At 41.1% G+C, this 27554-nt stretch overlaps 2 protein-coding genes across 2 annotated transcripts; both read left to right on the forward strand.

Moving 5' to 3' along the window:
• Positions 1 to 137: 137 nt before the first annotated feature.
• Positions 138 to 687, forward strand: LOC119656268. The gene is made up of 2 exons (XM_038062691.1): positions 138 to 166; positions 295 to 687. The coding sequence occupies exons 1-2, from the start codon at positions 153 to 155 to the stop codon at positions 656 to 658; spliced, it is 378 nt and encodes a 125-aa protein (XP_037918619.1). The 5' UTR covers positions 138 to 152; the 3' UTR covers positions 659 to 687.
• On the forward strand, positions 491 to 27554 carry LOC119656267 (ubiquilin-1). Its single transcript, XM_038062690.1, has 5 exons — positions 491 to 816; positions 10330 to 11008; positions 15537 to 15805; positions 15912 to 16401; positions 26072 to 27554. The coding sequence occupies exons 1-5, from the start codon at positions 715 to 717 to the stop codon at positions 26146 to 26148; spliced, it is 1617 nt and encodes a 538-aa protein (XP_037918618.1). The 5' UTR covers positions 491 to 714; the 3' UTR covers positions 26149 to 27554.

Raw genomic sequence — 27554 nt, forward strand, 5'->3', positions numbered from 1 at the left:
TCCCCGTCGACCAATCCGGCCGGTATCGCCGATTGTTGATATCGCTTCGGGTTTACTCGGAAGAAACTAGCAAAGTTCAGTCGTTTTCGCGTAGCTAAGGCCCACACCAAGGAAGTTTCTTTCGTTAAAAATATGTTTAACGAATTTCATGAATGAGGCAAACTTTGTAATGAAAAAAAATTAAAAACTGGCGGCGAAGTATCAGCGTGGTTTTGTCGTGCCGTTGGAGAACAAAAAATAAAAGTCCAAAGTCCGTTATTAATCCTTAATATTCCATTTATATCATTTCAACAGATTCGAACATTTTGAAGACCACCAAGGCTCCCCCTATTTCCTTGTCATCAGCGTGGTAGCCCTGAAATGTCATCCGCCACCACGAACCCCCATTGCCAACTGCCACAAAGCAAATCCTAAAAAATTGAAGCAACGTCCAGTCATTTTTACACCAACAACAACACGGCCACCTATCAATTTACTACTACTCGTGCGTGTGTGTGTCGTGCATCGTACGACGAGCAAAAATTTCGGACGGAACAGTGAAGTGCACAACCCAACCAGTCTCTCGAATTATCGGAATAATTTCAAGTTTATATCGCGTGCGAACGGAGTAGATCCTCGCAAAAAGAAAAATCCAATTGTGCTGTGTGTGTGTTTGTAGAAAATCCGCGTTCTCGAGTCGGAGAATCGAGTGGACAAATAAAAATTCGCAGAAATATGGCGGAGGGACAGGACGACGCGAAAAAGATTACGCTGACGGTGAAAACGCCAAAGGAAAAGCGAACAATTGAAGTGGACGAGGATGCCGAAGTTAAGGATGTAAGTTTTCTGCGGGGGCAGCAAGTCGTCCCGGGGCAATTTCTAACTTGTTCTGGGCGCTTCGGCGTGTTTTATTTTCTACGTCGCTCGGAGGACGTTCTCATGACAGCTTGTGTTTTGCCACTGAATCTAGCAATTGCTGGACATTTTGACTTATCGTGGGCGCCGCACATGCAGTGGAGTGAAATGTGCACAGCAACCAGCTCGGAACCCAGTTTCCAGCCGCAATTCATGTTTTAATTGTGCAACTCTTGTCGCCGCCGGGACTTCGGATGCATTTGACAGATGAAGTCTACGGATTGGCGGCTGTGGCCCGTGACTGGGTCAAGTAGCTTCCAGCTCGCAATTGGGTTGGATAATCTGCAAGCTGAGCTCATCGCGTTTCGTAGTAAATCGCGTTACATTATTGATACGGACGAAGAAGTGGACCGACTTGAAATTCACGGAAAAAGACCACCTGATGAAACGTCTAGAAAGGCCTCTGCGTGTTGTCATCGCGACACCGAGCTGTAATTAGATTTGCCGCTTACGTGTTCTTATCATACCTGGTGGGAGTATCGCCACAAGAGGTTCCCTTACGGTGGCTTTTTCCAAAATCCACATTTCCCTCCATTACTTTCTAAGACAATTGATTTAAATGCACCCTCGTGGCCACTGACGCAGGGCAAAACTCGCAAGTCATGCAAAAGTAGCGCCGAAAAGCACAATTGCCCCAACCACTTGGCCTGCATAAAAATTTCACAAGTTATGCTTCGTGTTTGCACGGCAAGAAGACTCTTCTGGGCGAGTAATAAATAAACATGTGACGTCAGCTTGGGGATCGAATTGCGCAAGTAGATAACTGTTCAAACTTTGCCAAGATAAAATCTATCTGCATTAATTAGGTTCCAGCAGAACTCGAATAATTGAAAGCCAATCGCACTGACATTTGCGATCCTATGTAGCCGCGGTGTCTGCTGGTTTCCGCTCAAGGAGAGTGCGCGAACGTTCCGCACTCCGACACCTCTTTTTGTATGATGTTTCCTCAAGTGTAGCCTGCAGCAATGGTGCTGCCAGTTAGCAGCAAGGTCGCAGTGATGAGAGGTCTAGGCCTTTGAGTTTGGAAAGAAGAATGCAGTTCAAGGCTACTTTTACGCGCTCACTTCGATTTGTTGTACGCAATCAATTGACTTTTTTCCGATAAGTTATTTGTTGCTTACGAAATCGCTTGCAAAACAAAAGCGGACGAAGTTGGTTGAAGTAAAGCTTACGAACTACGGTACGAGTTCTGCATTAACGGTTGGTAATGTGCGGAAGTGTATGTTGGGTAACCTTTGACTTATGCGGATGTGCTGAAAGCAGACAAAGCGTAGGTCGATATTGTTATGATCCGAATTGAGCTGAAAACCCCGAAATATTGGTCGAAAGTTTTCCTAGATGAAGAAGGTGGGTTATTAGTCAACATAACACTTTGGGGCGAACATCACGCTAACAACTCGTAAGTGTCATCACCGTTTCCCGCCGGTGTACATCAGTTCGACTTTCGAAAGCCGTTAATCAATGTTAATTCACCACCAGTAATACAGTCATTGTTCATGCCTCTAATGTGCCGCCACATTCCGCGCTGAACCCGAACCAGCCCCGACAAGGAAGCCCATTTGGGCCCGCCCCGAACGTAGAGCTTGGAGGAGTGCTTCCGTCGCTCCAGGACTTTAAAGGGGCCCTCGTAAGGTGAGTGCAGCGGCCTCCGGGTAGCGTGAACCCTAATGAGGACTCAGTGAGCTGTGCGAACGCTGTGGAGGACTAGAGGCAAGGACCACGACGGAACGCCGCGAGTCATTAAGGCCGCCTTTAGTGTCCGGTGCCAATGTTCCACCATCTCATTGGACTGCGGATGGCATGCGGTGGTCCTGTGACATTTGAAATCAAGGAGCTTGTCTTACTCCGAGAAAAGAGTAGACTCAAACTGCATTCCCTGGTCCGTGATGATTACAGCTGGTACACCAAAGCGTGGGATCCATTCTCGACAGAGGGCTTCGGCGCATGATTGTCCTGGAATGTCAGTCAGAGGTATTGCTTTAGACCATTGCATAAACCTGTCGATGATTGTGAGTCAACACTTGTATCCGTGTGTCTCTCGCAAAGGGAAATGATGTCGAGGTGGATGGTGTGGAAGCGGTTGGTCGACCGAGGGAATACGCCTACTTCCTTTTTTATGTGCTTGCTGATTTTACACTTCTGGCACGCAATACACTGTCTGGCCCAAGAGTTTACACCCCTGTTCATAGACGGCCAGAATTATTTTCCAATAGCTAGCCGGTTCGTCGTCCTGATGTCTGGGCGCGCAAGATCGTGTGCTGCCTGAAATACTTCCTTTCGAAAATCACCCTGAATAAATGGTCTGAGGTCTCACAGAGTAAGTTGGAGCTTGAGTTTGCTCTCAGGCTCTGAAGCTCTGCGTCATCTTTCTGCGCTTTGACGATTGCCGTATAATCGACTGCGGCGGGGTCTGTGATCTCCGAGATTCGAGACAAAGCGTTGTCTTTTCTAGACACGTGTTGGATGTCGGGAGTAAACTGGCTGATGAAGCTCAGTTGCCGAAGTTGGTAAGAAGACGCTTTGTCGGGCTTTTGTTTAAGCGCGAAAGTAAGGGATTTGTGATCCGTGGACACGGTGAACGGACTGTCCTCAAGGGAGAAGCGGAAGTATTTAATGGAGAGGTGCGTGGCGAGTAGCTCACGATCGTAGACGTTGTAGTTACGCTGAGCTGGAGCAGAAGTTGTGGCTTTTTTCAGTACCTGATCAACTATCCTTTTAGAAAGTGTGCATAGAAGTGACAAAATTGAAGTTGATGGGATAGGGTGAGTTGTTTCAGTCGTTGATGAAGAGCGGTGCCTACCGCTGTGTCTGAGGCATCGACGAACACAGCTAGGCCTGCATCTGGCTGAGAAAATGCCAGTAGTCTAGCATCAACAAGCGGTTGTTTGACCGTTTTAAACGCCTGGGCGGCATCAGTAGACCGAGCGTGAGTTTTTGGTTTTGCGTCCAGACAAGTAAGCGGTTGATGAGAGTGGCCTTGGGCAAGAAACGACGAAAGAAGTTTATCATGCTAAAGAACCTTCGCAGGTCCTTCACCGTGGTTGGCAGGGGAAAGTTTTTTTATCGCTTCAACCTTACCTGGGTCTGGCTGAATTCCGCCAGGATTACATGACCTAGAGATTCCACTTACTTTTGTTGTAGCTTGCATTTTCCAACGTTTATTCTGGTGAACTCGAAGAGTCCGAAAGGCGTGCAGCCGTTTTCGGTATATTTTTAGAAGCAGTACGGATTTGGTGTCACGCTTTGGACAGTTCCAAGGTCGTGAAAATACAACAGTTTGTCAGTGAATGCGCAAAATCATGGATGAGTAGAATAGGGTAACGGTCGGGCATTCAGGCATTGGATTAGGAACCAAATGGAGTGGAGATGACCAACAGCTATTGGAAGTTCTGCCAATACCCTGTTTCATGAGATCACCGAACTTTTTCTTTGCAACAGCTAGCTTCTGGGGTGATAGGGGACGCACTTTTGAGAAGATCGGGGAGCCGGTAGTATTAATGTGGTGTAGCACAACGTGTTTAATCGGCTGGGCGAAACTACTTTCAGTAATGATGTTACGATAATTTCGGGGAAGTGCCTGAATGCAATGGTCGGTAACCTGCCTGTAGCCGTGCGGATGGCAGAGAAGTTCGCCGCAGCCAGTCGTAATGTTTGTAATGATGGTACAAAACTACCGCAGCCACAGGGAAAACAATTCAGTGGAGACAGGGCCGAATCTTCTACGTTCAAGGACTTTCCGCCGCGCCTGCAGCTGCCGTACTTTTATTGTTTATCCTACAATATAAAATTCGATCTTGCAAATAAGATTTAAGATTTCGTATACATTAACAAAATATTAAAATTATTTTCTTATTAAATAAAAGGTATAGACCTAACAGAAGCGACGACGGCACGATTTCTCCTTCTCTTACTAGTGTGTGTGTGTATTTAAAATTACCATACACAAAAGATACAGAGATAAGTGTGATGTCGGTGCGCTTGTTGTGGAGCTGTATGCGCTTGGGCTTGCTGCTGCCGAAGTTGCTGCGCCTGTTGTTGAGCTGCTGCTGTACAATGATTTGATGAGTGATACCAGACTGTGACTTCAGGTACCTGGTTGTAGCTGAAACGGGTGTCGACGTAACTGAAGGTGCTGGGGAAGATGTAGTTCTGTTCGAAAACTTTCTATTCAAACCGAATTCTGCTATCGCTTGAGACTCTGCTTTAGATCCACACACTTCACTCAGATCATGCAGATCAAATCACGACCGTGCCGAGGTCTATGCGAGGAGAGGCATATCACTAGCGCACGAATCAGGGACTTATCGATACATCCGCAAATATTCCCAGCTACTGGCTCGGATTCCACAAGTAGACACAGACCACCCAGCGTTGACCTAGCGGTGCTTCAGCGACGAATCTATTCTTGTGGAAATTTGCACTTCAACCCGGACACAAAAAATTCCACACTTCTTTCGCAGAGGAACCAAGCAACAATTGGTAATTGGCCCACGTATGCCAAGTTTCATTCACCAAGTCACGGACGCGGTCCAGAGTGAAGAGTATGTCAATAGTACAGTGTTATGCGTCAATGGGGACTTCCGATGCAGAAGAGATGGCGTTCTATGAGCAACTGAATACATTCAAGAGTGGCTTCTTAAAGGCGACTTGACAATCGTGATGAGTGGTTAGAATGTTCAGCGTGGAGCCTGCTTTAAGAAGTCGAAAAACCGTTCTCGCTGCTTCTCCACCCTGCAGCTAGAGATCTCTCTGAGCTCCTCAGAGAATAATTTACCTAGTATCCGCATTGTAGGGTATGCCGATTTTGACGGCATGGTCCCATATAGGCCAGTGACCCATCTAGATCGCCGTAATCTTGTTTGCACGCGCCTGGCGAATCTCCTTAACTTGACACAGGTCGTGAGACCTCGCAATCTGAAGTCAGCGGCTCTTAAGTAGTGGGACTAAATTCCACCCGTTTTCGGTTTCGAATGCCTTTTCCAGAGTCCAGTTCGTCTGTCGTGCCAATCTTACCAATTCGCGCATCGAGAGTTTGTTCTTGATAACTTGATCAAACTATCTCCTGGGTTCTCTGAAAGGTTTGGAGACATCTGCGAGATCTACACTGAAAATTATCCAACTGTGATCTGAGAGGGCTCTCTGGTCAGACACTGCAGTTCTCCACCCTAAGAATCACATTGTCGGTTAATAGGGGATATCAAGGATTTTTTCCCACCCGTTACAGTTCTCCGAGCTAAGAAAATGTTAGCTTGGTGTACTGCCCCTATTACACACCTCTAGTAGGTCTCGAACACCGCAAGTACGGTTCCGAATATGATTTTCATCCCTTGTCCGGATTCTGCGGTCTTTGATCACAGGATATTTTTACCGCTTATGTCATTAATGGGAACAGAGTGAGTGAGTTTGCTCGAACATGTGATTGCGAAAACCTGGTATTGGGGACTTACATAACAATGGTGAAAAATTTCTAGTTTCCTGTGGCTTCCATTGCCATGACGTCAGCAGTAAATTTTTCGGACATATAGTCTGCCTCAAGGTCAGTTAGGTTTCAATTGGTCGGCAACGTACATATAATCAAATCAACCACATCGCGATTATCATCTAGGAATTATTTTCTGTAAGCGCGAAACAGGAGAGGCATTGACATTCACTTAGAACGAAATTGACTTTCCTTTTGGCAAGCAATTGATCTAAATCTAGAAATAGAGCAAGCAAATATAGACTAATTTTAATCTAAGCAAATTTGTCTATGAGCTGCTGTCATTGGAATACACTCTTGAGATTAGCTGAAGTGCTGCTTAGCTTCTCTAGAATCGTATTTCACACCTCCCCAGTAGCGTTCTCATCACAACCTAGAACGAAATTGATACCAGGACACAGGCTCTCAGTTTTGCAGGTCTTCCCGTAGAAGATCCTAGCGGCCTTTAGTAATCCAGTGTTACAGATTTTGTCAAGCCTAAGAACCCATGGCCCAAAAAGTAATTCGCTCAGTGCTGCAAACTTTGTCATCATTGTTGCTAGTAGAAAGGAAGAGACTTTGGCATACTACAAGCTGATTTGATCAACCTTTACGTTTTTAGACATAAGTTCAGTCCTATACGTGCTGAAAAATCATTGCTGGCCGAAGAGTCTGCTGCATCTAGAATGAGTGTCACAGAGAATATCAGCTCGTCCTCCTTTTTTGGCGGGATTCTGTTTCCTGGTGTCGAATTTCTTCAGATATTGTCACACTTGGCGGTGCAGCAACGCCATGTCTTTATTCGCAAACGACTTTGCCTTATTTCGTAAAGTCCTCTTTTGCCGTCGGCTGGGAACTCCCGTTGGTTCACAGTGTCCGGTCTGCGTAGATTCGTTGGCACATGCCGGTATTAAACCCACATCCACATTACCAGCCTCTCTTCCTTCCGCTTTTCTCATAAAGCCGAAAGTTTCTCATAGGCACGATTTAACTTGTAGCCCCCCTTGTTTGTGGTTGGACTTTCTTTCTGTCATGTTTTAAGTTTTGGGCAGTAGTGAACTACTAGAGACTGACCCACCGCGTCAAGGGGTGCCCGAGGGGAACTGATACTAAGAAGCATTGTAATTGTGGATCTAAGTCAACTAAACAAAGACACTAGTCAACAAATACTGAGTCTTAAACATAACCATGAAGCATGGAGTCACTCAATTTCGATGAACCAGGACCATACTTATTTTTGTATTCTGCAAATAAACGCCATCAAAATTAGTCACTGGAATGTCAACGGTATTAGTCAACATGGTTTAGAGGCAAGCGTTGATTTCCTAACCATTCCTAGCATGTTCAACATCCGACTGTTATTGGAAACTTATTTGAGTACGAAAAATAAATTCAAAATACCTGAATATCATTCTTGCAGTATTTTGTACTCTCATCAAGCAACCCATCAAACACCAATCAGGAACAAACCGATGATTACCGTCCAAATTCGTCGGTACCTCAGTACCTATCCAAGACCGAAAGCAAAGCAATTTTCTTTTACAAAATAAATGCTGCACCAGATTGTCGCCAATTTTCGCTCATATTTGTCAACAAGATCCTCTTAGCAGGCAAGGAACCACAAGCTCTAACAGACTGACAATATAGCCCTGGATAGCTAGCAGGAGATAACCTTTAATATCTGAAGTGCAGAGCTCCGGGCTTCTAATTTCTTTATCAATAGAATCCTCCGCAATTTTGTATCAATCTTTGGTCTTAGATTCTATAAACAATAAGCTCCTGGTACCTGACTTAACCCTCCTCTTTGTTTTTGGTAATGCCGCAAATCTCTCTACGTCCCGGGTTTTGTTGTTTTCTAGATTTTTTTAGTGCGTCTTTTACTTCCCCAAGAGTTGAACGGTGGGATCTCTCCAGGTTGGAAGTGTTGAAAATCGTGGTGCGAAGTATTCCTCAGAAATATTCATATTCCGATTTTTTTAACAACATGATCTATTTGGTATATCCTTCTAATTACCGAGACCCATTTTTCTTGAAAATTTTGCGATGCCATTATCGTGAAGAGAAGTGCATCGAAGTCTGATTCGAGGTAATCGCAAAAGCAAAAGCGACAGCGAGTTCTCGAGTTTCAGACTTTTCCGCTCCTAAAAACTGTCTAATAATTTTGCTTCTCGAATCACTAAGACATTGACCTTTTCTAGACCAATTAACCAGATGGGACGCTCAGAAAGCTACAGTTCTAAAGAGTTAGTAGTGCGATAGCGCTAGCCAATTTCCAAACAAAAAATTAGAAATTATCCGAAGGAGATAAGAAAACGAAAATTTTCGCAGCAATTTAGTTTTCTAAGGAATATATGGAAAGTCTGTATAAAACTGCGCAAAATTCTACCGCTTAAGATTCTCAGAAACAATTCGACGTAACTCTTTGAGTCACATTTTTCCAAGGTTCTATTTTTCCCATTACCAGGAAAAGGCTATTAAATCGGTACAATGAAATGTACGTTGCTTGAGTATTAATGGAAATTCGGCAGGTAAACTGTCTGATATTTCTTAACTTTTTAATCAGTATTGCTACCTGGAGGCGCAATAAATAATTCTTTTTTCGGTCAAAAAAACGTCAATGCTTTACATGGATGAAATTCATTACCGAATCTATCAATTTTTGTTGTATTTTCCGGGGTTTATCCGCAAAATATAATGATCAATGAAATTTCATCTGCATCAGTATGGAGATACTTTTCCATTTACATTATAGTAAACAAAATTTAAATGCGGACACCATTTTAAGAAATATATATGTGAGACTTCAGAAAGAAAGTAAAAGGAGTCGTATGTATTTTGTTTTGTTTTTTACAAGAACGTAACATATAGCCTGTTGGATACAATGCTAAGAAAATTAACAAAAAAATGACATAAAACCTTTACTCAGGGCGAATTACAAAAAAAAAGAATCCAGACAGAGCTAAAAAAGCGTAATAATGACTCCAAAAAAACTGACTAGTTTACACTCTGTATGGGTGCTTTAAACATCATATACAGACTTCACTCTTCATGACACGGATTCGATCAAAACCCGGACATATTCGGCTGGAATTTTTATCCATTATCCGAGAAGACGTTCCATCAAGTATTTTTTGCTCGAATGGACCTTGGCGGAGCCTATCGTCGATAAAATCCCGCAAGTTGTAAATAATATTGCGGTCCGGGGATTGTGGAACGGTTTCGAATAGCTTTGGATGTGAAGGCACAGAGCATTGTGAGAACTAAATCCAGTTTTCGCAATGCTTTCTGATTCTCGGATCCCCATAGATTGACGTGCGATTGAAGAGTAGGCGCATCGCAATCTGTAGCGATAATCTAGCTGCACTGAGGGCGTGGAACAGTGCTTTGATCACTTCAAAAATCGCTCAGGGAATGTGGAAACCGATTGAATTTTTTTCTAGAGTCAATACAGTTTTACTACTCTACCCAGTCATTGTTATGTAGAGGGAAATGACATTTTGGATGCCTTAGCAAAATAGGGTTCAACTTCCCCCATGCTCGAACCGGAACCAGTAATTGGGGTGTCAACAGCGCTGACTAATGATGCTATCAAAAACTAGGGAGAAGCTTCCCACCATGACAGGTGACAAGGACTTAATGCTACTGAACACACCAAACGTTTTCTGTCATAACCAAACAAAAATACTGAAAAGTTTGTCCTGTCGAAGAGCAGGAAGACTTGCGGAAGTATTATGGGCATTCTGATTGGTCATAATTCACTAGCTGGGCATATGTTCAGAATAGGAATTATTTAAGAAGATACGCGTCCATCCTGTAATGAGGAATTGGGAATAAAATAATTGAGAAATGTAAAGCCAGAGTAAAAACATCACACGCTTAGCTTTCTACCTAGCACTTTTCCAAGTCTTGTATAAATAAACTTCCCAATCAAATCAGTTATTTCATATCTTTTGCTAACAAATTTCTTTTTGTTTCAGTTTAAGCTTCTCGTCGCAGAAAAATTTGAAGTAGAGCCGGAATTGCTATGTTTAATTTTCGCTGGAAAAATTATGAAAGACAATGATACGCTTAAATCACATAACATTAAAGACGGGCTAACTGTTCATCTGGTCATCAAATCGCCCCCACGTTCCCAAACTAATCAGCCACGTCCACAGGCTGATGTTCGTGCCACACCATTCGGTCTGAATCAACTGGGTGGATTGGCCGGTTTAGACGCATTGGGCATGGGCTCTGGAAATTTTATGGAATTGCAAGGACGCATGCAAAATGAATTACTAAACAATAGCGATTTATTGCGAACCATGCTTGATAATCCACTCGTACAACAAATGATGAATAATCCTGACATCATGCGTCAATTTTTGACTTCGAATCCACAAATGCAAGAGTTAATGCAACGCAATCCAGAAATTGCCCACATGATAAATAATCCTGAATTATTACGTAATACAATGGAATTAGCTCGAAATCCGTCGATGTTACAAGAATTGATGCGATCACATGACCGTGCTATGTCAAATTTGGAAAGTGTACCAGGTGGATATAATGCGTTGCAAAGGATCTATCGTGATATTCAAGAGCCGATGTTGAATGCTGCAACAGAGCCATTTAATAGAAATCCATTTGCTGGATTGGTTGATAATAATACAAGCGGTAAGTTTTCAAGAATTTCTATTACTTTATTTTTGCACTTTATCAGAAGAAGGCGATAGATAGTAAAGTATGAAAATAGAAATGGCAAAACAAAGAAATTGAATTATGCAGATCAAATCATACAATAAAATCCCAAAAAACGTTTGATTAGTTCTTCACATTAAATGTTGTTTTTTTATCTCACGGTCAAATTAGTGGTTCAATTTTGTGTATGTGTGTATGTGTATGGATTGTCCCGGTGTTGCAGTCTGTAATGAATAAGTGGACGGGCGATGGTCAAAAACCACCATGGGTTGGCCAAGCTTGAGGGGAGTGTTGTTTAAAAAACCTAAAAATTTGATGAAATGACGGTGAAGATTCGCCCGCAAATATTGATGTCCACTGGACTGTTCCATCGTTACGTGCTTACATGGGACACTTTAGACCCTCATGCGTCTTTGTACAAAACTTCACCTGACCTCAAACCAATTCGTATATCCGCACCGAAACCTGAATTTATTCACTGACAATGAAATAAGGAATTATGATAATATCAAGAGAGAAGAGATTATTTTAATGCTCAGGATTGTGCATAGTGTGGGTGAGTGCATAGAAGCCACTGGGATCAAAGAAGCATTTTTGAACTTTTACCGTTTCCTGCAATTCAAGTTCTGGAGAAGAAGTCATTTTTGGTGACATTGAGGTGAACAGAGTTAAATTTTCGGAGATAATTGCTGTTCAATAAGTCATTTTGTTCGTTTACCAACTTACAAAGTTATTCTCCGTTAGCCCGATTGCATATATGAAAATAAATTCCAGGCATGTTTTTAAATTCCGTTATTTCTGCCTTCGGGATATTTAAAGTATATGATTTGCAGTTGATACTACAACGATACAATATTCGGCCATCATTGGCGGTCATATTATAGCCTCAATCAATAAAAATGTACCCCCGCCAAAAAGTTGTATGGGCAAGGCCTCGTTTCAGTCAACGAAACATCTTTTTCCAAAGTATGAACATAATAATATAAAATGAATTAAATATTAGGAGTAGAAGTTAATTTTCACTTTCGCCCCTTCATTTTGTTGAAATAAAATAATTTTTTATTTAATGAATTTTATTCTGTCATTTTCCCTATTTATATATAACTTCTCGCATATCAGAATGGAAATTTTTTTTTTGAACTTTGTGATGTCAAATTTTGTGGCGGAAAAACTTCAATTGCGGAAAGTTTTGCCTTACTTTTTCCATCTCAAGAAAAGGTACCTAGGCTCATCAAATACTCAAAGAAGCTTATGACAATAATGCCCCTTCAATAAGAACTTGTCAAGGAAAATTCCAGTGTTACAAGTGGGATGATTCCGGTGCCAAGGACTGACTAAGGCAACCAAAAAGTTCGAAGATGAAAAACTTGACGCTCTTTTGGATGAAGATTTGGCTCAAAATCAAGAACAGCTCGCGACATCACTTAACGTAACGTAACGAATACGAGTACACTATAAATTTTCAGAACACAACAAAAAACAAAGAAAAGCAACTGCTTACTGGATAGGTTCCAAAGGAGCAAATTTCTTCACAGTATCATCACTGATGACGAAAAGTGGGTTTACAACGACAATCCAAAGCGCAAAAAATTGTAGGTAGGCCCTGAAGAGCCGGCAGTTTCAATCGCAAAGCGCATTATCCACTGGAAAGTCTTTACTGCATTTGGTGGGAACAGCGCGGCATACTGTATTACAAATTCCTCCAACCAACAGTCACGATCAATCGCTACTAGCAGCAAGCAGTGCAGTTGCGCAATCGACTCGGGGTAAAGAGACCGGAATGGACACACCATCACAGCAAATTGATTCTCTTCAAAATACGCAGAAATTAACTTCTAACCTAATAGTTTGCAATCATCAAGCGGGCAGTGATTTACACTTGCACTTGAGCCCTTTTTACCTAAATGCAACTGGGTTATGCAAATACGGTTAACGTGCATTCTTACAAAAAAGACAGATTGCATTGCGTTGGCTAAGCGTTGCTTTGGAACTCGTCTTGCGCTTGCTATGAAACGATAAAACTATAAGAAAATTAACTTTGGGGATTCTTACAAAGGAAAGGACTGGAAACGTATGTTAATTCTGGTTAGGTGTTTTTGCCTCGATTATGCTTCCTTTAAAACTGTGTCGACCTGAATATTGGTAAAAATTATCAAAGCTTTTAAGTGATAGTGGCAGTTACTTTGCATCGACTGTTCTCTCGGAATATTTACAGTCTAACCACACCAATGGTAAATTAAATGCTGCAATTAAAAGTGTCGGGCAATTTCTTTTTTTTTCTTTAGTCTTTGTCTCGTTCACAAGGGGGTCTGCTCTATCAAAATCCCGATCTAGATGCAGTCGCGAGGCTTTCAAATCTCCAATCAGTCAGCGACCCTTTGGTCGCTTATCATCGACTTCGATGTTTAGACCAATCTCGGCGAGTGAATTCTCATTACCGCGCGAATTACTTGACCATACCATTAAAAACGCCTCTCTTTTGTAATTCTTCCACAATCGGTGCAACCCCATACCGATCGCAGATACTCTCATTTCGCGTGTGATCAAGGCGTCACGACAATAATCCATCGCAACATCTTCGCCTTCACTACCGCAAGACGTCATTAACTGCCTTTTACAGTTGGCCAAAACTCAGAACTATAGAGGGCGACAGGATGGACGACCATGCGGTAAATTTTACATTTGAGGCTTTCGTTGATACGTTGACTGCACAAAATATCAGTTGTGGAACGCCACTTCATCCAAGTTGCGCTAATGTCTGAAACAATTTCATAATGCTCCATTGGCTAATGGCCCCGAAATACTTAAATCGTTCAGTTATCGGCAGTGATAGTGCACTGTTTAATAAGGGTCGGTCGTCAAAAATTCAGTTTTATTCAGATTCAGACTGATACCCTGTTGCATGAGGCGAACATTCCATTTTTGGACAAGTTGTTCGAGATCATTTCAAGACACCAGGAAAACATCATCTGCGTAAAGCAGTGTATAGGGCGTTGCACTTTGGATGTCCCGTGTGACAGTATCTATAATTAGAACAAAGAGGAGTGACGAAAGGGTGCTTCCTCGATAAACAGCGAGAGAGACGCGAAGCGGTTTTGATACACCCTACTGATACTTCGAATTTTACTTTTCGGATCGTGGTAAAGCAATTGAACCCAGCCCACAAATTCTTCTACACTAGATTTTGTCAGAGCATAGCAGATGAGCTTGTGTGGCACACGGTCAAATGTTTTCTCCAAATCCGAAACAGCACATCCAAAATAACATAACTTATTACCCAAAAACTAAATAAAGCGGATTATCATCGTCGCCTAAAATATTCAAAATGAAGCATCGAAATAGCTGAAGACAAACGTTAACTTTTGGTGAAAAATGATCATCTCTGCCGACGAATATTTCTTGAATGGAACATATATCAGGAAAATTATCGGTATCATATCATTGAAAACCTTCAACTTTACAACCAAAAAGTTGCAATTTGGTGCAATGTTTCCGCGGATATGTTCATGGAAAACGACGTAAGTATCATTGGCGGGCGTTATCGAGTCATGATAGCAGATTTTATAATGGCTATTGTCCATGAAAACGACATTGGACAATACTAGTTTGAACAAAACTGCGCCTCATACCAATTTTTCATCACTATCAATCACAATTCGATAAGTTTACAAAATTGAGAAAAAAATCAATAAATCGCTTCTCTAAGGACAGAGATACGCCAGAGTCTGACGAGCATAGGTCCTGCATAGTTCACTTTTCCTAATATTTATACAATTTTTTCTGATAAACAAAAGAAAAATGTCTGAGAGCTTCGTCCATCTCATATCGCCTCACCTCTGTCCTGAGAGCAGCATGACTGAGTGTGAATACAGGTAATAATCGCTCCTTTATGTATAATCGCAAATACGCATGAGTGCGAACTATATCCAAGTGAAATCCCTCCTTTATATTCAGACCCAAACTAGGCCAAAGCAAAATTATTTTGTTTGAGGATTGGGGGAGTCCTAAGTCCGTATCCAGTTGACATCGGACGAGACACTTTGGGAGAAACTTTCTTCCAAATTTGTGGTCCACAGACCCCTCTTTTTGAGCTATATACCCAAATTTTCAAAAGAATGACGATTTTATCCAAGACATGCCCGGTCCGTCATCAACTGAATGCGAACTTAGGACTCCTTCAATCCTCAAATAAAATAAACAAAGGAAATTTCTTGAATCTCTTCTCAGTTTTGATTCAAAAGATTATTTGTTTTTTCCTAAGTCAACTGGTGTTCTATTCTGATGGTAATTAATAGTCTGCCTTGATTTTGCCGTGCCAACTCCGCCTTGATTTTTCTCATAAAAGGCAGTTATCATAACCTCGGACTTTATTCTTCTATCGTTCAAATGTAATTTAACAAAATATTCGTGCCTTAGGCCCGACCACTTAACTCTAACAGAGAGGAAATTCATTATACCCATTACTATACTAACTTCTATATGATTCCCTTCTTTCATTTTCTAGGAGCTAACCCACAACAGGGCACCGAAAATCGAGAACCATTACCAAATCCATGGAATTCAAATGCAAACGCATCATCTGGCAGTGGTTCCGGACAAGCCGGTAGCGGAAGTGGCGGTCGACCTGGAGTTGGGATTATGAACACGCCAGCTATGCAAAGCTTATTACAGCAGATGGCAGATAATCCTGAATTAATGCAGAATATGCTTAATGCTCCATACACACGGAGTGTTATCGAAGCTATGTCTGCAGATCCAGCATTGGCAACAAATGTAAGTAGTTTTTAGGTTTATTAGGAATCCAAATAATTTCATTATTCATCATTATTTGCATGTATTAGAAAACAAAGATAACAAAAAAAAAATTTCCATTCCTCAGCTTCTCAACTCCAGTCCGATTTTGGCGAATAATCCTCAACTTCAAGAACAGATGCGTACAATGATGCCACAATTCCTGCAACAAATGCAGAATCCTGATATGATGCAAGCATTAAGCAATCCACAAGCCTTAAATGCCATCTTACAAATTCAACAAGGCATGGAACAATTACGACAAGCTGCACCTGGTCTAGTTGGTACTTTAGGTACACCACCAGTTCCGCCAGGCTTTACGCCAGGAGCTGGAACGACAGCACCTACAGGATCAACAACACCAACAACTGGATCGTCCACCACAAACACAACATCATCCGGAGGTGGTGCAGCGCCTGGTGCTCCGGATGCTGCTTTATTCAGTGAATTTATGGCTAGAATGATGAATGGAATGAGTCTAGGTAATAATCAACAATTACCCCCCGAAGAGAGGTATTCGTCACAATTGGAGCAGTTGACAGCGATGGGTTTTCTTAATCGGGAAGCTAATTTACAAGGTGAGGTTTTTCATGTTCAATAACAATGCATTTATAATTTAGGGAGACCATTTCGTTAGAAATGAATAAATATTAGGTCTACCCTTATGAAATGCGAATTTTTTAAATCAAAATGATCATCATTATTTAAAATGAATAACTAAAGCTAGCAATTAAATTAAACTCTGTTTGATGACCCTTTTAACAAGAGGTGAATAACTGGAGGTACATATTCTACAGTAGCCCAGAAAACAACTCATTTTTTGCTTCTTTGAAAATCTCTTTTAGGATGTTTTTACAGTCCATTTCGGACCACAGCCTTCTAAATACTTGTCCATCCATCTCGATCTTGCATTCATTGTCCTCTGTGACAGCTTTCCTTAGAAGGCGATACCCAGTCTATCGAAATTTAGGGTATCCTTTGGAATATTTCTGCATCTTTAAACTACAAATTTTTTATTTTGACTTTTAATACAACTTCCCTTTTTGATTATATCAATTTCTGGAATAGCTCTATTGTTCATTTAGTAAATTGTCAGCCATTTTTACAGTTTTTAATTCATCCCAAAGACCTATGTCAAGAACAAACTAATGGATGTGAACAAGGAAATTTCTTTTCATTTGTCTTCAGTAAGCGCCGATTGGATTTCGGATACAGAGTTCTTCATTAGGATCCTTATCAACCTAAACATTAGAGAATGTTTAAGCTCGAAAAAAATAACAAATAGCTGGTATACATCGACGAGATTCCCAATGGAATTGTTGGCTAATGTTTGAATGATCGGTTTCAAATTGCCTTGACATTCTCCAAAAATATAGTCGTCAAAATTTAGTTAGGTCCCCATAAAATATATTTGACCCCAGTGCGATGAAATTTCAGTGTTTTTCAAATTGTTCAAGACCAAGGTCACATTTTAACTTAAACAATATAAAGGACACGAGATCCGAATAAGTTCCCAATTTCATTTAGTTTTGTTTTGGGATGAGTAGTCCCGAGCCCGTCATTTACTTAATGGCCTCAGGGCTACTCACCCCTTCGGTGTAGTCCACGGACCATTCTCTTATTGGGCAAGTGCCAATAATTTTAAAACATATGTAGCTAATCGCTTCTGCCTTGCGATCGAAACCCATCAGACACAATTTCTCAATTTCAATTTTCATATTTAAAAAATCCTAATGTTCCCTGCATGTAACACTGTACTGTCCCCTTTGTTCATTTGAGTAACAATTACTGCCTCTTTAGGCTGACCCTGCGAAATGATTCCTTCACATAAATTTGCCCTAAAAAATCAATTCCTAAAGCATTTAAATGCATCGATTCGATTTGATTTTATCTCTAATTTGACACAGCAAAGTCTTTGCATTGGCCTAAAAGCAGCCGCTGTCCTCTTGTGAGATCCTTGAAAATGATTTATCATCTCAAATCATAAGGTTTACGATAAACTCCAATTCAATAAACTTTCGTTTTTCATCCAAAAATTTTTTACACTTTGAATTTTCATGAGTGAATATTTGAGTTGTTTCGGGCAATTGTAATTCTCTTTGAATTTCGCCTTGTACGTTTGTACTATTATTTGATAAAAAGCATTCATCAGTTGTCTAGCAACAAAATATTACAAAGATCGAACCAAATGATAAATTTACAAATAGCATATCAAGGCTTAATGATGTATCCATCAAAATTTCCCAGCCAACGATATTCCTGGTTATATTAGTTGAGTTGTACTGATGGAGCATTGTCAGTATATTTACTACAGTTGTTTCTGGTCCGTGAGTAACACTTATTCATCTGTTGCCCAACAAAGCCATTCCTGTTAATATCACTTCCAACTCCAGCTAATAATAGATATCCTCTTTTTGATATCTATTCTTTTTCAAGGTGATAGTCATTTCTCTCCCGTAATCCTTCCCTCCCTTGGTTGTAAAATCCATTAAATGATAAAACAACCCCAGGTACATCATGACTGATTCTAAAATGGTTGTCAAATTTAGGCAATTCCAGAAAATAACTTTCAAAATTTGGTATAAAACTGAATGAACGTAGAAAGTTCTGCATTCAAAGACAATGTATCCAACGCAACAGCGAATATATGATTCCGAACTTTGCTACAAACTGTTCAAGTTTAATCCATAGGGAGTTATGCGTCAATTTGTAATGGTAAACGAGATGGATGGATACACTGCTACACGTTAAATTTGCACCGTGGTTGGAATCTGGTGAAAATCTATCAAGGCAGCTGAAGGTACAACAATTGAACCGATAAGTTTTTGCCCAATATTTTCGGGATTCACATGGAATTGTACTCATTGAGTACCTCGAAGAGACAATACAATTACAGAATAACAGTATCAGACCGATGAAATAAAAAAGTCATTTTAAATCACGATACTGCACTAGCTTTAGCCCACGCGCTAAAAAAACATATCTTTTCAATCGATTGACAGGTAGGAATCGCAGCAAACCATGTGACCTTCAGTGAGGAATTTGTCTACCCTTTTTCCAGAATCGGAGCAGATTGTTTCTAATTTCTTAAAACCTCTCATTAGAACCTTCCTGATTTGATCATTACATTCTTGCCTGTTGTTGATAATCAATGCATTATTCTTGTCGTTTTGCGAATAGTATATCGGTATTTTTTGGGATATTTTTGTCGCTTGTATATAATGTTTCAATGATTTCAGGATTTTATAGATGGCCTTAAGAGTACATTTTTATGGGTGTTTTTTATTTCAATATCCCCGATAATATTTATATAGCCTGCTATTTATCTATACGCTCAGGTGATATTCTCGATTTTAGGCCTCCCGATCGTCTTAAAATTTATATTTTTAAGGGCCTCCAGCTTTGTATTTGATTAACTTTCAGGTGGCCTTAAACAAACAGGTAACCCTGCAAAAATTCACTGCTAATAAATATGGCTCGAAATCACTTATTCCTGACAATAAGCAGTGTGAAGCTAAAAATCCAAAATGAACTGACACAAAGCTTTCCTATAGTGTCAGAACTTAAGCAAGGGGATAGTCTCGACCCTACCCTGTTTAACTTAGTGCTCGAATACGTCATCAGAAAGGTAGCTAACGCAGACGACGTGTATCGATGCTTCGTGCGAAGGAAGAGTTCGAGCAGTCCGAATCAGCAGCGAGTGAAGTGAGGCTTAAGGTAAATGAATCCAAAACAGAATACATGACCCAAACTCGAGAGGCGGCTGCTAGTATGCAAAACATCGCCATGGGCAACATAATTTCGAACAAATGGACCAATTCGTCTGCCTAACAGCCCTACTCTCTGAAGGACGAAAAGCATGATATCCAAAGGCGCTACTACTGCTCATAAAGTATTTTATGCGGTCCTCCCCATATAATGCAATCTAGAGAAGTACACAGGCGCAACTACGCATCTACAGGATATTAATTCATCCCATGCAACTGTATTCATGTGAGGCGTGCGCCTTGACTCAAATGTCGGAAAAGCAGATTGATATCTTTGAAAAAAAAAAGTCCTCTGAAAAATTTTCGGAGCCTTAAAGGAAGGGTATGTCTGGAAAATTAGGTACAGTCATGAATTGTATGAATTATTTGACAACCCAACAACATCGACACTAGTCAGAATGTGGAAATTCCAATGGGCTGGGCACATTGAACGAAAGCACAAGAGAAGTATTCCGAAACAAGTGCTGAAAAGCAGAGCCGATGCTAGCCGACTAAAAGGCAAGGTAAGGAAACTTTAGGATGCAGACTGCAGCTCAATTTTAAGATTTTCTATCTGGAGGACACAGCCTTTGGATTGAAACAAGTATAGGCGATGCTTCCAGGGGGGCAGGGCTCGATTTGGGCTGTAGCGCCACCGAAGAACCTTACATGAAGAAGTATATATAAATAGAAAGAATAGGAAGGGTTCCACATTCTGCCGATCGTCCTTTCGGAACGAGTTCCTTTGCAAGTGGGTGCCTTTGCACATTCCGCATTAAGCGGTAATTTGGAATTGTTATGACAACATTGGGGGGGACGGGACAAATTGTACCAACTGGTCCTCCAGGTTGGGGGTTGGGTAGGGCTGACAACCCTACACGGAAAACAACCGTTACGAAGCCACAACAGGAGCCTCGGATAGGACGGATATTAAAACGACGGACCCGGCAAAAAAAAAAAGATAAAAAAAAAAATAAAAAAAAAAAAAATAAAAAATAAGAAAAAAAAATCTACGAGGCAGTAGAAAGAACCCTCGAAGCCTGTCCCAGATATGATATCAAAATCATACTTGGGGATTTTAACAGCCAAGTAGGGAAGGAACCCGTATTCAGGCGATACGTTGGCTCCCATAGCTTACACGAAAAAACAAATGATAACGGACTGCGGACTATTCAATTAGCAGGGTCACACGAAATGGTTGTTGGAAGTACCTGGTTTGCGCGGAAAGCGGTCCACAAACATACGTGGGCCTCTCCAGACGGGACCACTTTCAACCAAATTGACCACGTGTTGATCGAACGCCGCCATCTCTCAGCCTTGATGAATGTCAGAACATATAGGGGGGCCAATATAGACTCGGATCACTATCTCGTTGGCATGGTGCTCCGAGCTCGAATAACAATACCACCTAGAATCCCCTCTGACAATCAGGTGAGAGTGAACACTGAAGCCATCCACAACACAACCCTCCGCGACACCTATAAGAGGGAAATGGATGCCGTAATAACCGCAGTCAATAGAGGACCTGGAGATGAAGCATCAACTAATGATCTTCACAACCACCTGAAGAACGTTATCATGGATACGGCCACAAATATACTTGGCCCCAGCCGCAAAAGGAGTCGGAACGGCTGGTTTGACGATGAATGTAAGCTAGCAACGGAACGGAAGAATGCCGCATACCGAGTAATGTTGCATTCTCAAAGAACGCGGGCACGCGCAGAAACTTATCACGAACTCCGTCGAGCGGAGAAGCGACTTCACAGACGGAAAAAGGAAGCCTGGGAGAACCAACAAGTCTGTGAACTAGAAAAGTACAGGGAGCAACCGCACCAGGCGCGGAAGTTTTACCAACAAGTCAGCAGGATGAAGCCTTATACACCTCGATGCTCATCCTGCCGAGACAAAGAGGGAAATCTGATTTCCGACAGAATGGGGATATTAGAGCGATGGGTTGAGTACTTTGATGAGCTACTGAACAACCAGAACATCGGCGAGTTGGAGGTCTCGCCAACTGAAGACGACGGACAAATACTGCCACCACCAAGTTTAGGAGAAACAGTCCGTGCAATTCATCGGCTAAAAAATCATAAGTCGCCAGGAGCCGATGGAATTACAGCCGAATTGGTTAAATATGGAGGCGACCAGTTACACCAAGTGGTTCATCAACTTGTGCTCAAGGTATGGGACAGCGAATCAATGCCTGACGATTGGCAGCGAGGCATAATCTGTCTCATACATAAAAAGGGAGATATCACACAGTGCAGCAATTATAGAGGTATCACGTTGCTGAGTACCATCTATAAGATATTCTCCACTATCTTGCTAGGCCGGATAGCCCCATACGCCCAGAACATCATTAGCCCATACCAAAGAGGCTTCACTCCAGGCAAATCAGCAACAGATCAGATTTTCTCTCTGCGGCAGGCGATGGAAAAACTGTTGGAATATGGACAACAGTTGCACCATCTGTTCATCGACTTTAAAGCCGCCTATGATAGCATAGCCAGGGTAAAACTGTACACGGCCATGAGGGAATTTGGTATCCCGACGAAATTAATAAGACTGACTAGGCTGACCCTAACCAATGTGCGAGGCCAGATAAAAGCAGCAGGATCACTCTCAAGACCATTCGACATCAACAACGGTCTACGACAAGGGGATGCGCTATCATGCGTCCTCTTTAACCTGGCCCTCGAGAAGGTGATCCGTGATGCTGAAGTGAATGCAAGAGGTACGATCCTCTTCAAGTCCACCCAACTACTGGCCTATGCTGACGATATCGACATCATGGGAAGAACCACCCGAGACGTTCAAACTGCCTTCATCCAGATCGAGCAGGCGGCGCGAGATCTTGGGCTGCACATCAATGAAGGCAAGACAAAATACATGGTGGCAACGTCAGCACCGAAGACGAATCAACCAACAACATCAAACCGCACTGGTCAAACACAAACACGAACAAGAATAACGATAGGGGAATACAACTTTGAGACCGTTGACAATTTCTCCTATCTAGGGTCGAAAATCACAACCGATAACAACTACGATGATGAAATCCGCGCACGGTTGTTGTCAGCCAACAGAGCCTACTTCAGCTTACAAACACTGTTCCGCTCGAAACGTCTCACCATAGGGTCAAAGCTCTTACTGTACAAGACTATGATCTTGCCAGTCCTCATGTATTCCTCGGAAACTTGGGTTCTTAGCAAGAAAAATTGCGAACTCTTGGCCGCGTTCGAGAGAAGAATCCTCCGAAGAATTTTTGGCCCCCTACATGAGGATGGACGATTCCGTAGCCTACACAATGACGAAATCTATGAGCGATACCATGACCGTCCGGTTGTGGATAAAATCCGGCTCAATAGGTTACGGTGGGCGGGTCACTTAATCCGTATGGATGAAGATGATCCCACCCGGAAAGTCTATAAGGGCAATATCTATGGTAGGAAAAGAAGACGAGGCAGACCCTGCCTAAGATGGAGCGATGGCGTGGGCCAGGACGCCAGACAGCTTTTAGGGATATCGAATTGGTGGACCTCGGCGCAAAACCGGGATGTCTGGAGTTCCTTATTAAGGCAGGCCTAGACCGGATACCGGTTGTTGCGCCGTTGATGATGATGATGACAACATGTTCATACACGTGTTTTGTTCCCCGTTCCCCTTTTTTTTTTTTATAAAAGTTGTGTCACATGATTCTTAAGCGATCTATAACAGATGACTTTTATTCGGCGCAACCGCCATTAGCTGCAAAGACAACCTCTATCCTTGGTATGAAACGCTCACATACCCTCTTCAAGGTATCTCTGTTCATTTCCGCGAATATCGCTTTAATAGCGACTATCAATGAATTGACCTTGGCATACCGAGACTTGTTAGTGTCCTTTTCAACTACGCTCCCAACGTAAAAATCAAAGGGATTTAAATCAGAACTATCGGGAGGCCACAATTCTTTCGGCCAATATATGTTCACGTTATCTGAAAACCAATTCTGGACCAAATGACTCGTCTCGTTGGAAATTATATGGCTTTTCCGGATACAGTATCTCCCATTCACGGCTTTTATTTTCTAGAACTCTCAAATAAACTTCTCGCAGTTTCTCCTTTTTGAAAAAAAATGACATTATCCCAATGTACACAACACTTAGTACGTGGATACTGGCCGGAGATTTCGTTCTAGCTACAGCAGAAACTTCTTCAGGATCGCGAGCAAGCTGTCGATCATTTCTGCAATTTTCGCATCAGCATTGAGGATTTTTTCGCTGAAAAAATACCTGATTCGTCCTGTTGCTTCATTTTTCAAGGAAGAGATAAGCAGGTGACGGGGAGCCATTCGATTCATTCTGGCAACTTCAGACAGCATCTGCTTTACCTTCATCATGTAGAAATGGTATCGGAGGTCTTTTTTGAAAATTCTACGCATTGTCGTACCATTCACACCCACAATTGTTGCCATCTTCCCATAGAACACTGTGGATCCTCTAAAATCAGCTCTTAAGTACTTTTTATGGCGTCCGGGATTCTTTCATGTGTACTTTCCTCTCTGGGATAAATGGACTTCTTGAGTCTTGTACTTTGATACAATACTGTATACGGTCGATCTTGTATATCCCAAAAAAAAACGGAGTTAGTTTTGGGGTTCGCTCAGCGCGAATGCTTTGCAATTCCGTTCGACATTGTGGCAGTTTTGAGGATAACGTAATTTATTGTAGTTAGCTGACTACTCGCACGACAAAGGCAACGTCTGTTGGAAGCTTACTCTCGTGGGAAATTCAGATTTGATTTTGTCCAGATTTTGGTAGCGCACCCTATCCAAACTGTTCAACGCTCCGATATTCGACCCATAATAATAATAATAATCGATTTGACTCAAGTACTCATTCACAGCTGAGTCGACTGGTATCCGACCTTGATTTTACTGGTTTTTATTTTCAGCCTAACTCTTCTCCAAATCCAGAGCAATTTGACCAAGAGCGAACAGATGCCATTAGCATAGTCGAGGTGTTTGAGGAAAGGTGGCATTGTCCATTGAACCCCTCTGCGTCTTCCAGTTAAGAGAGCGTCGATAATGAGAATTAATATTATTGTTGATAAAATGCCATCCTGGCAGAATCAGTTTTGGACGAAATTTGCTCTTTCTAACCGACAAGGCACCAGATAATGGTCTCTTTCGAGGTCGGTGTTAGCAACTGTTTTGCTACACACATTCAGAAGACAACTCGTAAATCTACTGCTGATTGCCGGTTAAAGAGTGTGGTGCCTATGAGAAAGTGACGAAAGTTGCAGATATTTACGAATCTTCCACCGTCGTGAGGTCACTAGACCAGCTTCGGCACATGGGTCAAAGATTCGCAATGAGATTCGGTCACCTTTTGCCGGAAGTTACTCTTTTTATATGCAGTTTTCTTGGTAAGAGCTCACCTTGAAATTCAGATCACCTATCTCCGCTATAATGTCTTCTTTAGGATGTCTCTCCTGAACTGTGTATAATTGCTCATAGAATCGGAAATCTTCGTTGCTGCGTAGTAGTCAAGATATTGCCAAAAATCAATTCATGAGAGTGCGGCAGCCGTCAGCAGCAGTCCGACACCGGGTTGCGTCTGCTATCACTAGATTTTTCAAAGTACAAAAGCACAATATCGCATGGGCGAGAGGAATGTTGACCTTATATTGCTGAAATTCTAGGTCAAATTCGAAAAAAAACCTTGTTTTGAGACCCTCAATACCATTGGGGAAAAGTGTGCGCTCTTTTCAGGAACCGATTCCATTTATGATAGCCAAGGGTTGTAGTAGTTACGTCAGTCCTTATCGGAGACGTTATTAACGTCTTGGTAGCAAAATAGTTTACAAATTTGCAGGTTGCCAACTTACAAATTTTCATCCCTTTTAATCTTTGCGATAAGCGGGAAATACGAACATTGCTTTGATCTTCAGTTATGGCCCAATATCATATTCACATTTTATCAGGGAGAGTTCACTGTCGATTTTTTCAATTTCCTATCTGCCTCTACATCAATTCTGTTTATATGCATGCAAGTCGCTTCGCGACGCTTTTCTAGTGTTTCCTGTTCACTCCTTAGTGCCAGTCAGTTTGTGGTTTAGTTTCATTATCATCACACTTCACGCTGTGCATGTAATAAGCTCACAGCAGCAAGACAAACACAAAATGAACAATCAAATTGGATCTGGGCCTTGAAGTGTGTTAGAGCAATTCATTCAAGACCGTAATATACTACAGGACGCACACTGTCCCACCTAGCAATATAGCCTACATTGTACTGGTCTGTAATTATTATCCTGATTTGACTCAGGTACTCATTCACAGTTGACCAGTGAGATTTGAACCGCGACCTTCCGCCTAGTGCTTTAACCACTGAACTTCTCGAACACACAATCCTTTACTGTATCTAGTAGTGCTATCTATGTATTATCAGAATTCACATTTCATACGCTTGACAGTTACTTTTACAGTTTTTTAATTATCATCAATCCTTTTTTACAGCTCTTATCGCAACATTTGGTGACATCAATGCAGCTGTGGAAAGGTTATTGGCCCTCAATCAATTATCTTTAAGCTAACGCGTTCTTGTACAAGAAACTAAAAAACTTCAAACGTACTAAATAAATAAAAAAAGGAAAAACAAGATAAACATTCAAAATGTTGAACAAACTATGAACACATTAATGAAGCAAAGAAGGAACACCAAAAACGATTAGACAACACACTGCGCGGATTAATTATTACTAAATTGAGAAACTAAAAACATATTTTAGAGAAAAACAATTCACTTTGAAAGCTATTGCCTGATTGTTTTCCTTCTTTACTCCAAATTGTACTACACATGCGAACAATTGATTAAAAAAACAGCAAAACTAAAGATTCAAAAAATTACCGAAAACAAATTATTGCTCTTTGGGCAACCAAGCTAATATTCAAAACACGAAAAAATGAAAAATCTGTCGTCGGAGTACATCAACGGTTTTGAGTAAAATTTTTAAAATGTGTATTTCCATTATAAATTTGATATTAATTTTTTTCATGAGTTATAATATAATGATTATTCATTATGGGTCTATTTACTGAGGATTGAAGTCTAGAGGCATGGAAAATACACAGAACATAAGCGCTAGTGCATTCATAAAGGGATTCATCCTATTTTTACTCGCTTTTTTTTAAACTGTACTACGCAAATAGGAATTATATTCATAATGGAATCAGGAGATTTAGGAGCCAGATGTGCGTTTGTGAAAAGTACAACGGCGAATTATTATTTGGATCCGTATAAAATGTAATTTTATAGACAAAGGTTTTTCAATGGGACATTTTGAGACTACGAGCAAATATAGATGTAAACGCTAAGCTTGGGTTTAGTTAGTTTAGTTGGGAGACTCGTTCGAAGCAACCTTATGATCGTAGCACTGTAGATTATTATTAACTACACTCTATGGATTTATACAAACTGGAGTGAAACATTCAGAATTATTGTCCTTGTTAAAAGCAAAGAATTGTCCTTCAACCGATTTTGCTTAGAAAACATTCTACGGGCTCTTTTTCCCCCACGTAATTGTGTACTAGCTACAACCTTCCAATTTTAGTTTATGTATTATTTGTTCAACGTCTACAAAGTTATTACATACAGAATAATGAAGAGGTTTAATTTTTTTTTTTGCGCTGATGTGTAAGGAGTATATTCTTGTATTCAGTAATAATTGTAATGGTTAAGATTTTTTTTTAGATATTAAACGAATCAAATTTAAAAGAGGAAAATACGCAGAATTAACAACATATAAATGTGAAATGGTAAAAAACAAGAACTGGTTAAATATATATTTTAAAGAAATGTCTATATTCAAAAAATTGAAAGGAGGTTAGTTATATATATAATACAATAAATGCAAAAAGAGTATGTAAGTAGTTATAATGATTGCAAAAAGATGAGAAAGGAAATAAAAACACAAAATATATAGAAGGTAAATCACACCAC

This window comes from Hermetia illucens, chromosome 4 (genome assembly GCF_905115235.1).
Source record: "Hermetia illucens chromosome 4, iHerIll2.2.curated.20191125, whole genome shotgun sequence".
In the NCBI taxonomy this organism is placed as follows: domain Eukaryota; kingdom Metazoa; phylum Arthropoda; class Insecta; order Diptera; family Stratiomyidae; genus Hermetia; species Hermetia illucens.